The following is a 22,500-nucleotide window of genomic DNA, read 5'->3' as shown; positions in this document are numbered from 1 at the left end:
TTGTTTGTTTTATTGAGGGTTAGACAAGACTTTTGTAGTTGGGTGAGATCACCAAAAAGTACCGCAAAATTCAGCATAACTATAAAAGAAATAGTGCAAATAATACTGGTACCAGAATACAGTCTTTTTTTTGTACTATTTTTATCATCTAAAGGCTGAGATTGACAGCAATTTGAGAGAACGGATACTTTCATGTATTTATGTAAGAACACATTTAGCGTTTGATCGGGAATCATGAGTATTGGTAGTGCTTTCCAAAAAGCCTGCCGACATACAAAGCATTATACTCCAGAGCCTTCTCTTTATCTTGTCGCAAGCTGAATAGCCACTGTAACTCGACCTGACCTAAATCCACGCTGACTCTCTAGATAGACAGAGGTGACTAAGCCAGTGTTAATACTTTAGATTATTCCGTTTAATTCCGTTTAAGATTACTTTTTCCTGCAATAGAAAGCAGCGATAAGCCATGATGATTGTCACATTCACATCCATTACATTTATACTCATATAGACGAACAAACGTTACATCTTTAAATTCTTGAGGAAGAGTTATTTTTCGGAGTTTATTTTGAACAGAGCTTTTAGTAGACTTGTAAAGCTTTTTCGTTCTAGCAGTAATCTTATTTGTAATCTATTTTTTGTGAAGACTGTATATTTCTTGAAGCAGTTCATATATAAACCAAGGACTCTGGATAAATAGTATCTCTATGTTGACTCTATGATTCTTCTAAATTTTCCGTGATTTTAACATTATGTAATTTTGCATCAAGTGTTTGAGCGAGAATATACCTGTTATCTAGTTTGAGTTTTGAAATATCACGTCTCCTTATAAGTTTTTTACGAAATTATTTTATGACCAGCTTTGTTCTCATTTTTATTTTACTGCAAACGATAACATGGTGAGAACAGCATTCTACCCTATGGAGAAAACAAACCGTGTTAACATCGTTTCTATCGCGGGTTCGGACAATTACTTAGTCAATGAAGTGAAGATGAGGTGATCTAGAGTGATATCAAGTTATTCTGTTTTCATTGGACTGTTGAAAAACTGTATTGGTGACAGAAAGTCCAAACTCACTGCTCAAAGATAGTAGGGATCCATTTGAGTTCATTTTATCTGGAACATGCTTACCAAGAATATTTGGCCAAGAGTGGTATCTGATCCAACATGTGCATTAAAATCATTTAAAAGAAAAAAATGTATTTTGATTGAGAAATCATTTCAGTAATATTCGTAAATCGGAATTAAGTTAATCTTTAGATGCATCCCAGAACTAGAAGTTGGTGTGTATGAACTTATGAGTGTAGCATATTTTTGTAGGTCAATTGGGATTTGTAATAACATAGGACCGTCCTTAATTCCATTTCGCAAGGATTCTATTTTATATACAATTTCATTATTAATAGCCAAACTCACACCAGATTCCATTTTTCTTCTCAGATTTACCGTTCCACAAGAAGGTGTACTCGCTAATTATTTCATTCAGCTGATCAGAATCTGGTAACCTTATCTCCAAACGACCAGCAATGGTTTTGCGCTCCGGATGCTTTTTCTGTGTGTTCCAAGCTGCTATACTCATATAATTTTTAAAATATATTAAAAGGAATATCAATAATATATAAGATAAATATAGAAAAGCACACCTATATACACATGTATGTATATAAAACATAAAATCTTAAAATATAATAAAAATAAAAATGTATATACACTATAGAGAAATATGCACACATTTTTCGATGGCCATTGGCTACTCATTAGTTCTTCCGCCCTTTAATGTGTTCTATATTTTGTCGTGCAGGGTATCCAACAACTGCTCTCCTCGTCAAGAAAGTTTATGAGGTGGCCAGTCTAGTCACCGAAGACCTAGCCATTAAACAGGTAGTGTCTATGTTTTTAACTGTATATATATTTGTCGTTAACTGTATGTATATTTGTTGTTATCTCTGCTTGTAGTGTGCGTATAGGTATGCGTTTATGTTTAAATGTTTGTATAGTTATAGATGTTTTGACGCATGTATATAGGTGTACGTTAATGTATGTCTTTGTGGGTATACACAGACACGCGCACATATACAAATGCGCATATATATATATATATATATATATATATATATATATATATATATATATATATATCAATATCACCTCATTATCTCCCCCATCTCTATCTATATATACACACACACACACATGCAGTTATCTGTAATTTGTTTTTCTAATTTATCCCTATCCCTCTTCTCTCACCCCCACACTTTTGGCTTCAGCCTGATAATTTTAAATGGTCAATCTGGGTAAGATCCTTACGTATGTATGTATGTATGTATGTATGTATGTATGTATGTATGTATGTATGTATCTATGTATGTACGTGTGTGTATATATATATATATATTATATATATATATATATATATAGGGAGAGTGAGACAGAGAGTGAAAGAGAGAGTGATAAATAGATAGATATTCATATATATATGTTACATCAAAATATTATTAATGAATACGGGAACAAGCGTTATGCTTGTATCTAACGTCAGATCACAACCTAGATTCACGTTCATTTGACCTGCTAAAGCAAATTCTGTACATCGGAAATGCATGGCTATCACCACTTTCACAATGAAAGATTAATTACTTGGTAACAACAAAAATATCAATAATAAAAAAATTAGAGAGCATCATTCTTAAAAAATAAAAACACTTTTCATAGCATCTGAAAGCTCTTTTCTCAGACTATTTTGATCTCAATTATAAAGACAACATTTCTTGTCGTCTCTTTTCACTTAATTTGGCTCTACAACGCCGACGTTTTCCATATTCATTCTTATTTCTTATTCGTGTATAAGGAGATGAGAATTAGTGAGCCTCATGCAATTGTACAAATAACCAAGCACAGCAATTATGATTGATCAAAAGTGAGAGCAAAATCTTATCCACGAAAGCATTGGAATCCACATGGTGGGATTAATACCCATTTCCAATTCATTGCTATTTCGTATAAAAATCACGAATGTAGTTTGCTGAGAGCTTAGTTGTATGTCACCAGAATGACATGCTTTGAATAATGACATCAGATAATTTCAAATTTTGCACTACTTGTAGTAATTTTCTAATTTCTGCAAATTTATGAGTGTTTTAGAATGACGAGAAAGAAAAAAAAAGAATCAATACAGGATTTGTATGTTTAATTCATACTGCAAATAGTTTGCTGAATGAACAGAAGTGTAAGCTAGCAATCTTGATTGAAGAATGTTTTCTTCTATGAGACCCAAGATTACACATTTATGTAATGCATTCAAACTCAAGCCTAATCTTACTGGTTGTATTACATAACGTTTTATGTGAAAAATTCTTGCTTTATCCTATCCTATCCTGTCCTATGTATGCATGCATGTGTCGATCTCTCTCTCTCTCTCTCTCTTTTTATCTATCTATCTATATACTCACACGCATATATAATCATAGTTTTTGTGCATGCCACTTTCCAAAGTTTCATAAATTGATAAGTGCATGTATGAAACTTTAGTTCTTTGAGTAAACTGTGTAGTTTTACAGTTATTAAATACAGATGGAATGCTCTGCTAAGCGCATTGGTTTCACAATTTTGTGTATCACCAATTTGCTCTCTCTTCTTCTCATATATTTACACAATACACATGCATATATTAATCATAACTATTAGTGCCTATTCTCAGTTTACTCTTATACGTTAACCAATGCTGCATAAGTAATGAATCTCAGCTTTGTACAATTAATTATTTTAAATAGAAGCGTGCAAGAACTGCACACCAGCGAACATCAGTAACATTGTTGCAAGCGACGAGCACATCATGTTGAAAGATAATAGAAATGATGTGTTATGACTGAACAATACATATTTAGCCTAAGCAGTCTAGAAGTAGTAAAATGTGAACTTTCATATTTTACGTTACAATGTAGAGGTTATTAAGAGTCATTAGTAGATTCTGATGAAAAAACGTTCTTTGAAAATATCCATTAAAATCTTGTGACCTACAATATTACTGATGTTTCATACGCCTACTCTATTTATATATTCTAATGAAATTATATATCTCTGTCATTACATATTTACATTATTAACAAAGATGAAATCTTTTCAAAATTATCATTTGCTTTGCTCATTCTAGATAACCTAACATCAATGGAATTTCTGTAGTAATTGGTAATTTATAATACTGCATATATGTATCCCAGAGAATAATTAAAGCAATCCATGGGGCTTACATATTCAACGTGTCAGTGATGTTCTTATATATAATGCATCAGAAGCAACCAGAGCTCATTAGTGTTACACATTAACTTACTAGCTGAAGAACGAACATCGAGCATTTCTTTCTAGCTTGGTTCGTCTCGTATTTTGATCTTGTTATTTCCTATATCTTGCTAAGTTGTGTATGTCATTAAATATACGATTGCCTAACTTGATAATACTTCACTGCAGTTACCTTCTCAGAATCCTGTTTTCTCTTATGTCCTTTTAGTCACCCTAAAGCAGTTTGTTTAAAAGTATTTATAAGAGTCTGTACTGCGGTTGATACTTTCGAACAAAAATTCTTTATAGATATTTATGTAGCTAACTGAAGTGATTTCTAAACACCAATGACAGTGTAAGGATACAACTTGAAAACAGTATCCTCTTATTATGGACTAACTGAAAGTAATCCTTTGACAAACGTGACTTCAAAATAGACTCTGAACTCAAACCTGCAATTTAACAAAGTACAATTCACTTACTGTTTGCAGTAATAAACTGTATAAGTAGCTCTATTTACAACTACAGGTAATGAATCACTGCGTACATTTACGTGACAGAGTAAAGCCTGCCGACATGATACGAACTGTTAACAGTTCCGTTCGTAAGTCTACATCTATCACTTATCAAGGAGATAAGGCGTTGTGTGTAAATTGGGAAGTGTCAATATATTTATATATATATATATATATTATATATATATATATATATATATATAAACAGAACGCTACTAATATTGATTTCAAATTTTGGCAGAAGACCAGCAATTTCGCGGAAGGAAATAAGTTGATTACATCGATCCCAATGATTAACTAGGACTTATTTTTCTCCGACCCCGAAAAGATGAGAGAAAGTTGAAGTTGACCTCAGCAGCGTTTGAACTCAGAACGTAAAGACGGACGAAATGTTGGGAAGCATTTTGCCTAGCGTGGTAACGATTCCGCTGGCTTGCCGCCTCTAACACAACTACTCTTAAATAAGAGCGCTATCGTATAAACACAGATTAGATTTATATTCAGAAGTCAGAAGTTATTATATTTGATTTATATTTAGTTTTAGTTAATATAGTACGTACATTTGTTTATTTATCTTATTGATTATCCTTTCAGTTTGATTTAATTTTGCATGATCATTTTTCTTTTTTGGTTTTGGTTTTTGTTTTCACTTTGTTTAATATGAAAATCTTGCAATGTAAACAGTATATTTTATACGTTGGGAAAATATCTAAGATTCAGTTTTTGATAAGAATAAATAATAGGCAAATTTTCATTTTCTTTTATAATAATTTTTCAATATTTTGTGAAATGGTATAAAAAGAATCAAATATATATCAATATATCTGGTAAAGGTAGTTAAGGTATACTGCATAAGATTTACTAAAGAATTCTTGGCGTTCGAAACTTTTGAAACCATGTGACTTAAAGGTTACTTTTTCTTATTTTTGTTCAGCTAAGTCTGTGAGACTCAATTATTCTCGCTTAAAGATATATTGAAAATAAAATCAATCATTCACATAACTTTAAAATCAATTCGTTTAATCCAGAAGCAAATTTTGGTGAATGGTTCATGTGTAATTCATTCTAAGCAGGTATTTATTTCATCGGTGCCAGATATTTAGAAATAAAGTCGATATCACTGGAAATTGAATTTTAGATAGTAAGGAAACGCGACTAGGAAATGCAATCTGCATGATGTAATATTATAGGGGAAGCACTCCGTCGGTTACGACGACGAGGGTTCCGGTTGATCCGAATCAACGGAACAGCCTGCTCGTGAAATTAACGTGTAAGTGGCTGAGCTCTCCACAGACACGTGTACCCTTAACGTAGTTCTCGGGGATATTCAGCGTGACACAAAGAGTGACAAGGCCGGCTCTTTGAAATACAGGTACAACAGAAACAGGAAGTAAGAGTGAGAGAAATTTGTGGTGAAAGAGTACAGCAGGGATCACCACCATCCCCTGCCGGAGCCTCGTGGAGTTTTAGGTGTTTTCGCTCAATAAACACTCACAACGCCCGGTCTGGGAATCGAAACCGCGATCCTATGACCACGAGTCCGCTGCTCTAACCACTGGGCCTCCACTGTAATATAAAACTGAATGTGTCGGCTATAACCAATGTCCTAACAATTGGCCGTGGTAGGTGATGCTTAAAATTCATTAAGTTGCTCAATTCCTATCGTAAACTCGGACAGGGAGTCACACAACCAGATTTTTTATGCTCACTAAGATTTAAAGTCTGTGTGTATGTGTGTATTTGTGCGCGCGAGCCCGTTAATGCCGTATTGTAGATGACATACCCGCAGCCCCGAGGCACTATGTTGACTAGCCTGATTTGATGAGGTTGCTGCAATTTTATTGACCTCGTTAACCATTTTGTGATGCGCATGTATGTGATAACTTCTTTTATGCGCTATAAGGAGTATAGATGCTTATCACTTATTGTTGGAAGTCTTTACGGAAAATGTCTTTACAGCAAAAAGAAAAACATAGTCTACTATATAGTGCTTAGTATAAATATATATTCAGTGTGTTTGTATGAGTGCAGCGAGAGAGAGAGAGAGAGAGAGAGAGAGAGGTTGGGAGAGACAGCAACAAAGACAGAGACAGGGAGGCATAGAGACAGAGAGAAAGAGAAGGAGGCGAAGCAAGCAATTGAGTATCTGAAAATCATGGGAGAATGAGCTGCTTGAATTGTTGCGTACAAAGTACAAACGTAAGAGTGATTTTCAAATTCTTTATAAGAAATGAAACGCGCGGCTATTACGTGCTAACAAAGATCAGAATTTCCTCATAAGTTGTAAATTATCTTTTCTGATATTAAGTTTCCTTTTTTTTATTTCCTCTCCTCTTTTCATTGAGACACGCCATCAGTTGCCATATTATCTACATTCTGCATCATATTTATGTGTATGTCTTTAGGTCTGTGTTTGTTCCGCCCTCCCCATCACTCGACAATCGCTGTCGGTGTGTTTACGTCCCTGTAACTTAGCAGTTCGGCAAAAGAACCCGATGGAATAAGCACCAGACTTCAAAGAAACTAGTACTGTGGTTGAAACAGTACTATATATAAGAGATGAAGAATTATGTAAAACGTTTCGTCTGATATACCCGCCCCCCCCCCCAGCTGATATACCCTTCCAGGATATTTCGAACCCGGGTTCTCATTCCTAAGGTATTTTTCGTTGTTGTTGTTGTTGTTATTGTTGTTGTTGTTGTTGTTGTTGTTGTTGTTCTTCTTCTTCTTCTTCTTCTTCTTCTTCTTCTTCTTCTTCTTCTTCTTCTTCTTCTTCTTCTTCTTCTTCTTCGTATTATTATTATTATTATTATTATTATTATTATTATTATTATTATTATTATTATTCAGGTCACTGCCTGGAATCGAAATTGAAATCTTGGGGTTCGAAGCCGCGCAGTATATACGCATACTAGATCATCTATAATATACATATATACACCAAAATACACAGATGCATGTACATAGTTATATACATAATTAGACATACATATGTAAGACATAAATATATACACAAATACACACATATAGATATATGTATACATACATGCAAGCGTACAAAACCTCTTAGTGTATACACATACAGGAGGGTTATTACAGACGAGAGAAATAGGAAGTGTACCTTAAGGGTAGGAAGGAGGGAGAGAAAAAGGAAAAGAAAAAGAAACAGAGACGTAAAACCTAGCGAGCGAAAGCGAAATGGGGGAAAAAGAAGAAAGAAGAAAAGGAGAAAAAAAAGAAAAGAAATTTGTTAAGGGCGCTAGCAACGTATCCAGTAGGAAGAGGAAAGATACTTTAAGTAAGAAAAGAAAAGAAATGCTGAGTCCATGTAATTATATTTTATGTGTACGTTCGTTACACATATTTCGTCATCTTTCTCTGTATGTATGTGTAAATATGTATCTCTTTTACTCTTTACTCTTTTACTTGTTTCAGTCATTTGACTGCGGCCATGCTGGAGCACCGCCTTTAATCGAGCAACTCGACCCCGGAACTTATTCTTTTGTAAGCCCAGTACTTATTCTATCGGTCTCTTTTGCCGAACCGCTAAGTAACGGGGACATAAACACACCAGCATCGGTTGTCAATCAATGCTAGGGGGACAAACACAAACACACAAATACACACACGCATGTATATATATATATGCATATATACGACAGGCTTCTTTCAGTTTCCGTCTACCAAATCCACTCACAAGGCTTTGGTCGGCCCGAGGCTATAGTAGAAGACATTTGCCACACAGTGGGACTGAACCCGGAACCATGTGGTTGGTAAACAAGCTACTTACCACACAGCCACTCCTGTATTTGTAAATATGTATATAACTATGTACATACGTTTGTGTATTTTGTTGTATATATGTATATTATAGATGTCTAGTATGCGTATATACTGCTGAAAAAATATTTATGTAATACAGATTGAAAATTTTAAATTTTAATTTTAATATATTGACTTATATTTCGTATATGATTATTTACCATATGTATTGGGAATCTACTCTTCGATTTAAGGTTTTCTTCGGTTTTACAATAGAATGAATTTATACTGAATTTATTTTGTTTATTGCATGCCGTTAGTTGAAAGGACCAATGAAATAAAACCATTTTCAAAGGTGTATCATTTAAACTAATCTTTTTTTTTAATATCGTCATTTCTGTTCCATTCTAACAAAACTGTCCGTCGAACGGGAACGTGAAACTCTGAATAACAGCTTTTCTGATATTTCTGCTGCTTTTAAATAAAGTATATATTTATATACTCTTTCACTTGTTTCAGTCATCTGACTGTGGCCATGCTGAAGCACCGCCTTTAGTCGAGCAAATCGACCCCAGAACCTATTCTTTGTAAGCCTAGTACTTATTCTATCGGTCTCTTTTGCCGAACCGCTAAGTTACGGAGACATAAACACACCAGCATCGGTTGTCAAGCGATGTTGGTGGAGGACAAACACAGACACAGAAACATATACAAACACATACAAATATACATATATATACATACATATATACGACGAGCTTCTTCCAGTTTACGTCTAACAAATCCACTCTCAATGATTTGGTCGGCCTGAGGCATTGGTAGAAGACCCTTGCCCAAGGTGCCACGCAGAGGGACTGGACCTGGAACCATGTGGTTTGTAAGCAAGCTACTTACCACACAGCCACTCCTACGCCTATATATATATATATATATATATATATATATATATATATATAATATATATATATATACATATACATACATACATACATACTACATACATACATACATACATACATACATACATACATACATACATATGAGTGTGTGCGTGTAAAGAGATTTGGTGGGGAAAGGGAAAGGAAGAGAAAGAAAGACAATACATAGACCAGAGAGATAGTTGTTGTTTCCAATTTTTCTCTATCTATAAATATATATGCGTGTACATAAACTCGGGAGAAGATGCACACGCAGACGCGCGCGCACACACGTATAAAATACATATAAAAATGATCGTGTGTACGTGCGTGTGTATATGTATGTGTGTGTGTGTGTGTGTGTGTGTGTGTGTATCTGACTGTGTGTCTGTCTCTCTGTCGGTTTTGTTAGACAGTCAAATTGATTTTTATCTTAGATGTCTTTAAAAAGAAATTGCAATGCGAGCTTTTTCTTTCATTTTCATTTTTGCAGAGCTGTAGAAAATAACACCGTTTTGAAAATCCTGTGTCTTTTTTTGATGCGTTTGACAACAGGTGGCAAATGAAATAGAGTAAAAAGTGTTATACTGAGAAATAAAATGAAGTATTTACGCAACAAATTTTATGACAACTATTCCTGTGAGGATAGCACTTCTGTTATATTTGGAAAAATAGTCGGAATATAAATCTGTTCTCTAATAGACTCCACTGATGCTAGTATTTTCCTTACGTTTACAAACAGTGAAGCAACCCTTGTGTTAAATTTCACAAACTGATAAACTCAAATACAAAGGAGTAAACTCTCTTGAGGTAGAACGGAATTGTAACCGAAAGACAAACGTTAAAATTGGTTGTTGTTGTTTTTTTTACTTTTGCTTTTACTCAATGTTTGGTTTTAACTATATATATATCTAGCAAACTTGCCACAAACATGGTCAACAATAAATACGAAATCTTTTGAAATAATCACCAGATCGTCGCCAGGGCGGGAGACTGGACTGATCTTCAATCGAATCTGCTCGTTGTTATCCGATGACAAGGAAAATACAATATGCAGCTAGACGAAAATATATTTCAGTATTTACTACCGTAAAGGAGCTGCACTTAAGCTATCATATGCTCTTCTCTCATGCGAAGACCGCGTGGTATCAAACACCGTTAGACATCTTGGGGTAACTGCCGACAACAATTTAAGCTGGAATGTCCACACAAAGAACAAAATCGACGTGGCTCTCACGTTGTGCTCCTGGATCTTCAGGACCTTTCGATCAGGAGAAACTCTTGCCAGTATCCTTCTCTTCTCCACCCTCACTCGTCCAGACCGTGAATACTGCTCGTTGCTTTGGTTTCCCCTACGCGAAGCAAAATATCATAAAAATTGAAGCAGCCTAGAGATCAACTACAAGATAATAGACATGAGAGGCCTTGAGAGTTGGAATCGTCAAACTTTATTCCCACCAACGACGGTGTATAATTTGTATGGTGTGGATAATATTCCAACAGCATTTCGCAAATAATGCTTGTATGAACATTAAATTTAGCAAAGGCTCTCTCCCCATGTCTCCTGTCCTGTACAAAATTCATGGTAGCGTCATATCACAACACATAAGACAAAAGTATTTTACCTCAACTGGCTCTGCTCTCTTTATCATCATGCCAAAACACACAAGAAATATATAAGATCTCATAACATTTAAACAGTTCCTGGAAACTTTCCATGTGATGGTAGATACGCTGCTTCTGACGATTTTAATGCAGCAGAGGTTGAAATTTTATTAAACTCTTTAAAAGTACGACAAAAGCACTTACGTATTTTCAACTGCAGAAACTATTTCTGAATGCCAATGGTAAAGAGGAATATATGATAAGCACACATTCTTCATATCTCTCTCTCTCTCTCTCTCTCTCTCTCTATATATATATATATATATATATATATATATATATATATATATAAGAGTGAGAAAGTGATATATATATATCACTTTCTCACTCTTTCTCTCTCTCTCTCTCTCTCTCTCTCTATCTATCTATTTATCTATCTATCTATCCATCCATCTATATATCTAACTATCTATCTCTATCTCTCTGTCTGTCTGTCTGTCTCTCTCTCTCTCTCTCTCTCTCTCTCTGTATATATATATATATATATATATATATATATATATATATATATATAATATTAACTCACAAATGGCGTCCAATTTAGCGACAGATGTTTTGCTAGAGCTTTATTCAATATTATCATAAAATATTACATATTATACATTCTACCTCCTTCAGGCATATTTTAAACTGTATGTATGTATGTTTCATAAGTCGTTGTCATAGCAACAGTGATCGACATTTACAATTCGAATATACCGGAACGTATTAAGAATAGATATGTATGTAAGTCATCGTATATAATTTTATATAGCACGAAATGATTTTGGTGACTACTTTTGTGGTTAATTATTTATAACTATAGAGTGTCAATAAGAAAGTTCGAATCATAATTGAAACACATCAATTAAAATACCACCAATAATTATTTTTAATTAGACGTAAGGCCAACAATTTCGAAGGGAAATAAGTCGACACGAGTGATACCAGTACTTAATTATTTAATTTTATCAATCCCGAAAGGATGAAAGACGTAGTTGACTTCATCAGGATTTCAACCCAGAACGTGAAAAGCCGGTAAAAATGCCGCTAGTCTTTCTGTCTAACACGCTACCAATTTTGGCAGCTCGTCACATTAAATATTAATAATAATTTCAAATTTTGACTCAATCCAGTGATTTCGAGAAAGGAGTACGTATTTTATCGACCACAAAAGGATGAGAAGTAAATTCGGCTTCAGCGGCATTTGAATTCATTACGTAAAGACAAACGAAATGCCGCTTAGCATTCTGCCCAGCGAGCTAATGAGTCTTCCAGTAAGCCGCCTTAAGAAGAGTTTCAAATTTTGGCACAAAAAAATCGATTAAATTGACGCAAGTGTTTAACTGATACTTATTTTATCGACCCTGAAGGGATGAAAGCGAAGTCGACCTCTGCGAAATTTGAATTCAGAATGTTAAGCCGGAATAAACGCTGTTAAGCATTTTGTCCGCCGTGACAACATCAACGATTACAGTAAGAGAAATTATTATTAGTATTATTGTTATTATCATTATTGTTGTTGTATATTAGCTTGTAAGATATATGAAATATAATGATAATGTGTAAAAGTTAAATCACTTTGACTAGTATCTCATCTTGTTGTAAGCACTTGTACCTGGTCTTCAACATAAGTACCATTTCTTACCAACAATCTCACAGGTATTAAAAAGGAACTACAGCGCTATGCTTGCTTCTATCGCCATTATTTATTTGGATGTAATTTCAAGATAAAATTTTAATTAAACGAATTAAACTATTTGTTCTATTTTTAATATACATGAATTAGTCATCAAATGTATAGAAATAAAGATGGAAAAGATTATTTTTATCTGCAGTTGATCAAGAGGTTCCATTTAGAATATAATTCCAGTATTGTTAGGAAGAAACTGAGAAAGAACAGTGCTGCCTATTTTAATTTCATAACAAAAATTTACACATGCTGTTCCAACACTTTACAGTGAAAGGTTGTTAAATTTCTTAACCGCTGCATGTCTGAATCTTTCTTTTAGATTTCCTTTAACATAGCTGTTCCAATCTTCAGAAGATAGAACATTCAATGAAACATTATCGTTTATTTTGATAAAGAGGACAGGACATTTCCTGACGTCATCAAATGAAAGGTTTTGTAGCTATGACTAGAGAGTGCCAGGTGCTCGGAAAAGTTTAGATTCATGATTGAAATACATTTCCATTATTTTGTTATAATTTCCTTAAGAAAGTATGTTATGTGCGTTACATAATCTCATGCTGAAGTTGTATAATTCTACAGAATATTGATAACGAGAATACATATGTAATACAATGTAAATATGTATGCAATTATAATTTACTACCCGAAAGCCGCTGTTTAATGTATTATGCACCAAACAGTAAAGACGTTTGCCACTCGAAATGAACCAAATTTTCAGTTAACCAATAATCCATTTCTTTCTTGCATTAGGATGTACATTCCAATATTCTCAAAATAATGTTTTTAGAATTTACTTACCTTAAGCTGCTTGGATCGTTTGGGTGAGATTCTAGTTTAAAAAGTTGCCGCAAGATATGACAGAGGAAAACTACATTCAGCTGGAAAAAAGATTTTAAGCAGAAAACTTTTGTTAACGTAGTATAATTAAACATTCTTACATATATTAACAAAGAGACACTCACAACATATATAAGATTATGTCTACAAATGGACGAAAGATAACTCGATAGATGGTGAGGAAGTTATATTAATTAGAAAATACTTGCTGATTTACTTCTACTTTCTTCAGAGTTCCATACACGTAATGTATGCGTATGATCGGTCAAACAATATATTCTGTATAAAGATATGGCAACCAAGTACTTGATAAACCGAACCCCAGTTTGCGATTTGATTACTCGATATTCGAGGATTGAGTAGAAGATGGTTACGTGATCCTTAAGGTAACGTCACTTGTATGTGTGACAATTTTTAGTGGTACACTAGGTACTTTCTTTCCGCATTTACAGTAATATATGTTTTAGGGAAATTGCTTGTAAGTATAGAAAACGCATCGATAATTTTATTTATTCTTTGTTTTGTCTGCAAGTATTGAGGACTAGAAGATTGCTTAAATGGCTTCATTCATGGTGATTTGGAAGGAACTACTGCTATTTGAGCTCATGTCATTTTTAACAAGTTTGCGAGATCGGATCTGGAATCTTTTAAGGTTTTCGAATTTCTCTAGTTTGAACATTTTATTCTAGGTTTATCGATAGATCTTAACAGGATGGAACAAGTATAATTTTAAGGGATATTTTTACTAGCATACTCTATTATTTACGTCAAATTGAAGGGAAACCGCCACAACCATGTTTCGCTTCGTCTGGAAACCTAGCAATGTAAACTCTGAAATCTATCCAAGTAACGCAGAGCATTATCGATAGAGCTAATGATCACGTAAAGGCAGATTTCGCCGAACAAAAATGCTTCAAATATTAAAGCAACCTGCTATATATCTTATGCAGAGATGAGAATTGCCACCATTGGAGAAAATTTACTCGAATATGTTCCAGTTGCCTGACATTTCCAGATTTATCGACGCAAACTCATTTTTCTTCTTAAAGCGACCGCCGTTTCTTACTGCCTCCTCATTTTCTTACTGTGTCTCTACAAATGACACCAATGTAGTTGAGTTATGACACACACATTTCCTAAATGTTATGTTAGAGGAACATTAGCTGAGATCGGTGGAATGTGTCCATGAATCTCTTTGTTATGACACACGATGTTTTGAACTCTCACGAGAAACCTAGTCTATGCTCCATCAAATCGATTATAAAGTTCTTTTAGCAAGGTTCAGATTTCGGCTCTATCGAGAAGAATTCTCTCTACATTCAAAGGAGGCAAGCCTTGTTGACTTTGAAATACACAATTAGTAAATGTCTTGAAGCTTTTATACACGCATCCAGTCTAATTCACTGAATGTAGTAAAGTCTTTCATGTTTTCAGCAACATAGTAGTGAAGCTATTTGAAGATAGTCCTTGAGCTTGTGGGTTCATAGCCATCGGATATAAGTATTTCACTCAGTAATAGACCTTGATGACAAGAGACTAGGATTAGGTAGTTCCATTGTACACATTAATAGCCGACTCATATTTGACCTGCAACACATACGATCACGTAACCCGCTTTTACAAATGAAAATCAGTTAGTTTTTACTTTGTGATGACAACTTTATCCCTTATATATGGAGGAGAAATTAAACTTTGGAATGAATCGCGAGCTATATCACAGGATTTAATAGTAGATCACATTTGTTTCTGCACTGCACACCAGCTTAAAGTTGCAGAGTTTATATCCATATACCATTATACAAGATTATCCGTTATAATTATTATATAATTGAATATTTTTCAACAACAGCCGTGTGTGGGCGCGTCATCGAGTGCAATACAATTAAATCCTGCTAGATTTTTCTGAATTATTTGGGTATACATTGTACATTACTTTCCACCAATCAAATTATCAAATTTGGTAGGACACAACCGTAAACACATAAGTATTACTACAATAATAGCACCGACAACAATAACTATAACAAAGTCAAGGTGACTTTATGGTATTCGTAAGCCAAAAACTGAAGACGAATTATACCAAGAATTGGATAAAGTGTGTCGATAGGTTGAAACAAAAGAAATGAAATAAAAAGAAAACCAAAATCTTAAAAATTGCAAAAGTTAGAAAACTGTGATAATGTTTTTACGACTTAAGTGAGATTCTTCGAATTATCTATCTACAATATTTATTATGCTTTCCGGCAGTTTGGTTTTCGGTGAACTACATGAACTCTGTTGGTTATTAGTTTCTAAGCTACAGGTCAGCTTTCGTTCACATATTTTACATGCATCTTTAAATTTACTATCTTTTCTTTTGCTTTTTAAATGCACTTATCTTATATACTTACAAATCACAATTCAATACACTCATTAATATATGCATCAATTTCTATTCTTCCAACACTAATCAATGTCCGGTCTACTCCTTCAAACTGCTGTGTTCTATACTGCTTGTTTTCCGCTACCAAAAACTGTTCGCTACCAAAAATATACACTCTTGCACTTTCTAGCAAATACTGAAGTTTTTTCTTGACAATTCATTACGATATAACAAATATTAAATTATTTTTTCCTTCAATATATGTACTTACATTAATTATATTTGATCTTTGATACTATATGACTATCACTGATAAATACGCCCCCTTATAGCTATTATCACTATTATATCAATTTATGTTTTCTACATTTTCTATCCATTCCACCAATCTATCGCCAACACTCCTTATACTACACATTTTGCTTGAAGAAAATACATTCAATCCTTTTTTCTGAGAACTTTATTATAATAATACTCAGGGTTTTGGATATAAGTGCTTTCTCCTAACGTTCTAGCGAAGACGTTAATACCAATATTGATTATCAGTGGGCTCGTGTTGCCGCCACAATTATTGGAGGACTATAAGTGACATGTAAATTTTGTTACAATCATGTTGATAATCATACAAACAACAATACTTATTCGCTTATTAACAGTCATCTGCTCGATCTGCTCATTTAATTGAAATCTACTTATACAAATTACTCCTATGTATTAACATCTGCGGTGTATTCTAATATACATAATTCTTTTGACACCCTTATAAACAATAATAATGTTAAATCATTACTTTTATTCATTCCCTTAGGTGATTATAATCGACATGTATTAATTATTACTTTTTTCCTTACAACTTAAATAAATTTAAAACTTTATAAATTGTTGCAGTACCTTTGTTGATCATGTAAAGAACAATGTTAACTAATTGTTAACCGCTTATAAAATACCAACATACTGATACAGCTCATTATAATTTGATTGACAGCCATGTAAATACAATCCTATCTCATCAAAAATGAGTCATCTGCGCATTTTAATTGGTGTTTGGATACACATGTAAACCTAGATAATGCCGACTGGTTATTTGAAGTCATCTCTTTAGATGATTATAACTGCCATATAGAAATTATTATAATTTTTTCATACAACATATATAAATTTATAATTTTTTGCTATAACTTTGCTGAGCATACAAACGGCAATGTGAACTCGTTATTACAAGTCATCGGATTATGGGATATCACACGATTTATACAACTGATTACAATTCCTTTAACATGCACACAAATAACATGCACACAAATAAGAATTCCAACCTGCACCGTTCATGTTGTTGAGCGTTTCCATAAAAACATTTTAATATTATCTAGAATGTTTTTATATTATTTGTTAGAATCCTATAAGACAGCACTTTAGTATATGTTTACACGTAATAATAGCTTCAGAATGTTTTGCTCTTACATAAAATTATCTCTTGAGTTCCTTCCAGGCACAAGGTTTTGTGTTTCCTAATATCGACCACTTTGTTACGTAACTTATCCCTTGCTTTTGAGTTTCCACACAAGGTCCTCGAGCGAGACGCATTGATTCTTGCACTTATTAGAAAATTGTGGAACGTGGTTTCTAGAGCGGATTTTAGAGTTATCACTCGTTGAACCTATGTATTTATATGTATGCCTATTTCTCTCCACTTTACATTAATGTACAATGTTTTTCTCATACAATATTTCCCAAGTGGATATCTATTTTTGTTTCTGAAACGGCACTTTTTAGTTCCTTTTCTTTTCTTTTTCTTTTTGTTATCTGGCCTCCTCCAATTTCATTCCTACTACTATTTTGTTTCACATTGTGCATATTGATGTAGTTTCTATGTTTTTTGTCGATTATTCCTAAGTATTTTTTTCTTAATTCTATCTCCTGTTGTTTCTGTCCTGTTTTCTAAGTTATTTTTTTCAGCTATGCTGTTTCTATTAGCATTAGAATTTTCAGAATAGTTATTAACATGCCTCTCGTTGTTATCTTCTATACCCGCCACTAGGTCTGCACCATTCTGAGACCTGCTTTCATAGTCTAGCCTTAACTTGCTTTACATATTATTATTAACTCCATGTATGTAGCATTCTAGGTTGTGGAATGTAGCAAAAGATGTTACCCTCTGGCGATTAAATATTTTATAATATAGACTATACCTGGGAAAATATCTATCTAATGCAAACATTCACAAACAATCTTCAATACTACTTGTAATCCAAATACCGGATTAAACCAACTATGGATTGAACCAACTATATCCGATGGGTTTTGTGTAACTCTTCAGGTTTCTGCTATGTCATTTCCTTTTCGGATGAAATTTGATGATTTTATTCTTAATTTCCCTCTCTCTTTCCTCATTCCTAAATAATGTTTATCTTCACACTGATTGGCGTTGTTTTTCCCTCGAATTTTTTTTTTTTACCTTACATCTTATATTATTATCCAGTTTCTCGGTGTGCTTATTCATGTAATTTTCTCTTTTAGAACTATATCCAATTTTATATTCATTGATTAGTTCATTATTAGGAGAATATTTAATTTTGACTTTATACCCGGTCGTAGCTAGTGCTAGGTTATAGGTTATGTACCCAGTGTGTGCATTGAATATTGATTCATTCGCAAATAGTTTTGAAATTCTATCTGTCATGCTTTTTTAATAACCTTTTTAGTATGAACTGTGGATGATACGAGTTTTGGTAACATATTTTAATTTTTCATTAGATATGTTGAAAGGTCCCAACATTTCTGTGTTAAGGTGAAGTGTTACATCTAAGAAACCCACTACCGTATATAGATAACCCTAAGTATTTAAAAAATTTGAATGGTAATTTATTATTTCATCTTTCCAGCTTCACATTGCTATATATAATATATATATATATGTATATATATATATATATATATATATATATATATATATATATGTGTGTGTGTGTGTGTGTGTGTGTGTGTGTGTGTATGTATATATATGTATGTATAAGATGGATAGATACATGTATATATTGTGTGTGTGAGTGCGTTTAGTCTTTACCGCTATCATCATCGATTATAACGGTTTAACAAGACACAACACATCACATTGATATACATTAACACACATACACTTACACAAATACCTGACAATAACGCAATTAAATTTGTATTAGTAGTGTATCATCTCGGTAAAATCATTCTGAGAATGTTGAAACATCAGTGATCAGTGAAGTTTACGAGGGCTTGTAAAGTTTAAAAAGTAATATAAAATCCAGAAAGATGTGTCTTAAGTATGTTAACTGATTATCTTGCAGATTATTTTTAAAGATCACTAGCTTGAAATGATTTATAAAATATCTCATCATAGTCATTGCTAAGGTTATGTGGTAACTGTTAACTCATTTGCCATCTTTTAAGTAGTATAAATGTGAAGTGATATCCATTAGTTTAAAGAGTGCATTTAATTCCTTACACCAGAAGATTTTTAAACTCTTAGAAAGCAAAATTGCTTTCTAAATATATATAATTATGTTTATAATAAATGAAGCAGCGATATACATTTTTTCATATAAAATAATGAACCATCATTATAATAACTTGCAGAAAGACCTCCCGCCAGGCGGTTTTCTGCAAGCCTCTTGAAAAATATTTTCAAGTTTGATTCCCAATTCTAATAAGTTTTATACTTCATGTCAAATTATTTCTTTGCATAATAGTGTTCATTCCGTTAATAAAAATTGCTTTCATTATTTTATCACACTCATAATCTCTCTTAAACAAACATCACGGTAGTCCAACAACAGAGGGAGAAGCAATTTGTCAAGTTTTACCTTCCCTCAAAGAGATATAGAGATTACATTCTAGCAGCCCTTCTGTAAGTTTTGCAGTGTGTGTGGAGAGAAGGAGAAAGGAGAGAGAACAATGCAAGCAATGAATGCAATAAACATGAAATTTTAAAAATCATATAATTTCTTGTCTCATAACATCAAGAAAAAAGGATGCTTTTTAACAAAATTTCCTACAAATACAGCTTAGAATTTGTGGCTTCAGTGTATATAGGGATTTATGGGAGAGAATTTTTCCGATAGAGTGGTGAGAGAAGTTTTGGAAAATTCACACGATCTGACATTTTCCCCTCATAACTTTCAGGAAAATTGGTATCTTTTAATGGAAATGTATGCAAATCCCTTTTAAACGTCATAGATTATGATTAAAAAGAAATTCGTGAGAAAATTCTTTTCGGGGATCTTCCCCATTTTTTAAAACCACACCCTTCGTAATGATTGGGTTGGTAGGGAAGCATCTTTGAAAGAAAAACATTTTGAAAATTCTTCTTTTTCAGTTTAAAACCATGGGTAGAGCATTTTGGTAATTTTTGTTTTAAATTGTTAATATTTTCAGAGGGAAAATTGAGTGATTTAAGGGCGATTTGACTGTTGTTTCTAACTCATACGAAGGCAACCCTCCTCGTTTCGTAATCACACTCGCACGTATTGATATTTCTCAATATTTTTTCTCCATAGATATATTTATATGCTATAAAGAAGGAAAATTTGAGAAATTATGACTTTTTTGCAACCCCACTTCCTGCCCACGATTGTTTCTGTTTAGAAATTAAAATATTGGAGAGCCTGAGAAGGTCATTGCTGGCATTTATCCACAGTGAATAAAAAAATTACTGTGATGTGCTTGCATAGCAGGTGACATGATCTGAGATCGTGTGCTGGAACAAAAACAATTGCAGCGTGAAAGCTGTTTGTAAGCAATTCAAGAACACACAAAAACGGTTAGTTTTACTTCAACATTTAAATTTCATTAGTATCAAAATATTTTCGTCGCTTTGAAACCGTGACCTGTTCACTGACAAAATTTTACAAAAATGATGCAGCATGAAGTTTTGTCAGTAAACATCTCGCGTTTTCAAAGCGACGAAAATATATTGACACCCGCTGAGGTCGACTTTGCCTTTCATCCTTTCGGGGTCGATAAATTAAATATCAGTTGCGTATTGGGATCGATCTAATCGACTGGCCCCCTCCCCCCAAAATTTCGGGCCTAGTGCCTAGAGTAGAAAAAAATATATATTGACACAAATGAAATTTACATGCTGAAGTTTTTTTCTGTGTTCTTTAATGGCTTACAATCATCTTCCACACTGCAATTCTTGTTGATTTAAACAAAGAGTTATGTAAACGATAGTTCATTTTAATAGAATACTTTTTGGTTAGAAAATCTGTTTTTCTTACACACACACACACGGCTTCACTTTATTCAGGTTGGGGTAAAAATTTAGATTACAATTTATTTTGTTGTTTTTTTTTTCACAGATGGACTACGCGTGTGTTACTTCGGCATCATCACTCCATAAAATATGTTTAATGGGAGAAAAATATCGAAGAAACATCAATGCATGTGAAAGTAAAAAGGGAGGGTGGTTTGTATTGTGCTAGAAACAACAGCGAAACTTCCCTTGAATTGTTCGCCTTTGCTTCTGAAAATATTTACAATTTTGTTTTTACTCAAATATTTCCTTCCATGGCTTTTAAGTTAAAAAGGAAAATGGTTACAATCGGTCCGATCAGTTATTACTGTATGGCTTATAGTGTTCCAAACAGCCATAACAATAAAATCACTTTAAAATGTTTTTACAAAAATTATACGGACATTTCAAAAAATTTCATTCAATAAATAATATTTTTTAATTACGTATACATTAATGTCGGTTTTCGAAATAGCGAATTTAAACTTCAAACGAAAACATTAATACAGAAAGTGAGATACTTTGCAAATGAAAATGGAATACTTCGCAGTGAATGCAATGAATATTTAAATTTGTGAAGAATGGGAGTTAAGAAATTCAATAAACTTCAGAAATCGAAATTATAGGAAGTTTCTTAGAACATGAATTTATAAGATATTTCCAGACGGTCAACCCTTTAATAATTGTTTTCTGCTAGTACTTTTAGTAATTGTTACATACCTAATTAATAAGCAGCTTTCTCCATTGTAGTACAGATAACGCGACATTTCTGGATAAAAATTTACCTAGCATATAAACTGAGGTAAATTGTCGATAGCCCTTTCAGTTATTTGTATATTTGGAGTTTGGAACATTTTTGTTAATTAAATTCCATTCAACTAAAAAACAAACTATGACTTAGTCTCATGATACAAATTGTGGATGATTGAAAAGTACAGCACGGCTTAGGGGCAAAATGTTTGAATGGATAAGGCACAGGGTTTTATGAGTTGTAGATTCATGATTCCTACAATAGGCGTTTTATTTTGTATATTCAGATAGACAGTTAGCTTTTCTGACTGACAGATTAATCTGCGTCTTCTACACTGACAATGCGCATCTATTGTTTGAAAAAATCTGCAAGAAACGAGTGAGGTGCGTATTTATGGAATTCGGATTATTTTAAGGTACCGTTGCACTAAATTACCTGCCCTTACTAATAAAGAAATATCACTTTCCTTTCATTGCG

The 22,500-nt window shown here is 33.3% G+C and overlaps 1 protein-coding gene across 1 annotated transcript in view; it reads right to left on the bottom strand.

Annotated features, from left to right (window-relative positions):
• The window catches only part of LOC115215171 (calcitonin gene-related peptide type 1 receptor-like), a 159,047-nt gene that overhangs the window by 35,615 nt on the left and 100,932 nt on the right, over window positions 1–22,500 (bottom strand). Inside the window, exon 9 of the mRNA XM_029784351.2 lies at window positions 13,606–13,685. Coding sequence (XP_029640211.1) covers window positions 13,606–13,685 — 80 coding nt within the window. The remainder of the gene's footprint in view (window positions 1–13,605; window positions 13,686–22,500) is intronic.

The sequence above is a fragment of the Octopus sinensis genome, linkage group LG8 (assembly GCF_006345805.1).
Source record: "Octopus sinensis linkage group LG8, ASM634580v1, whole genome shotgun sequence".
NCBI classification, from domain to species: domain Eukaryota; kingdom Metazoa; phylum Mollusca; class Cephalopoda; order Octopoda; family Octopodidae; genus Octopus; species Octopus sinensis.
The sequence above is the reverse complement of the archived record's forward strand: the minus strand, read 5'-3'. Positions and strand labels throughout refer to the sequence as shown.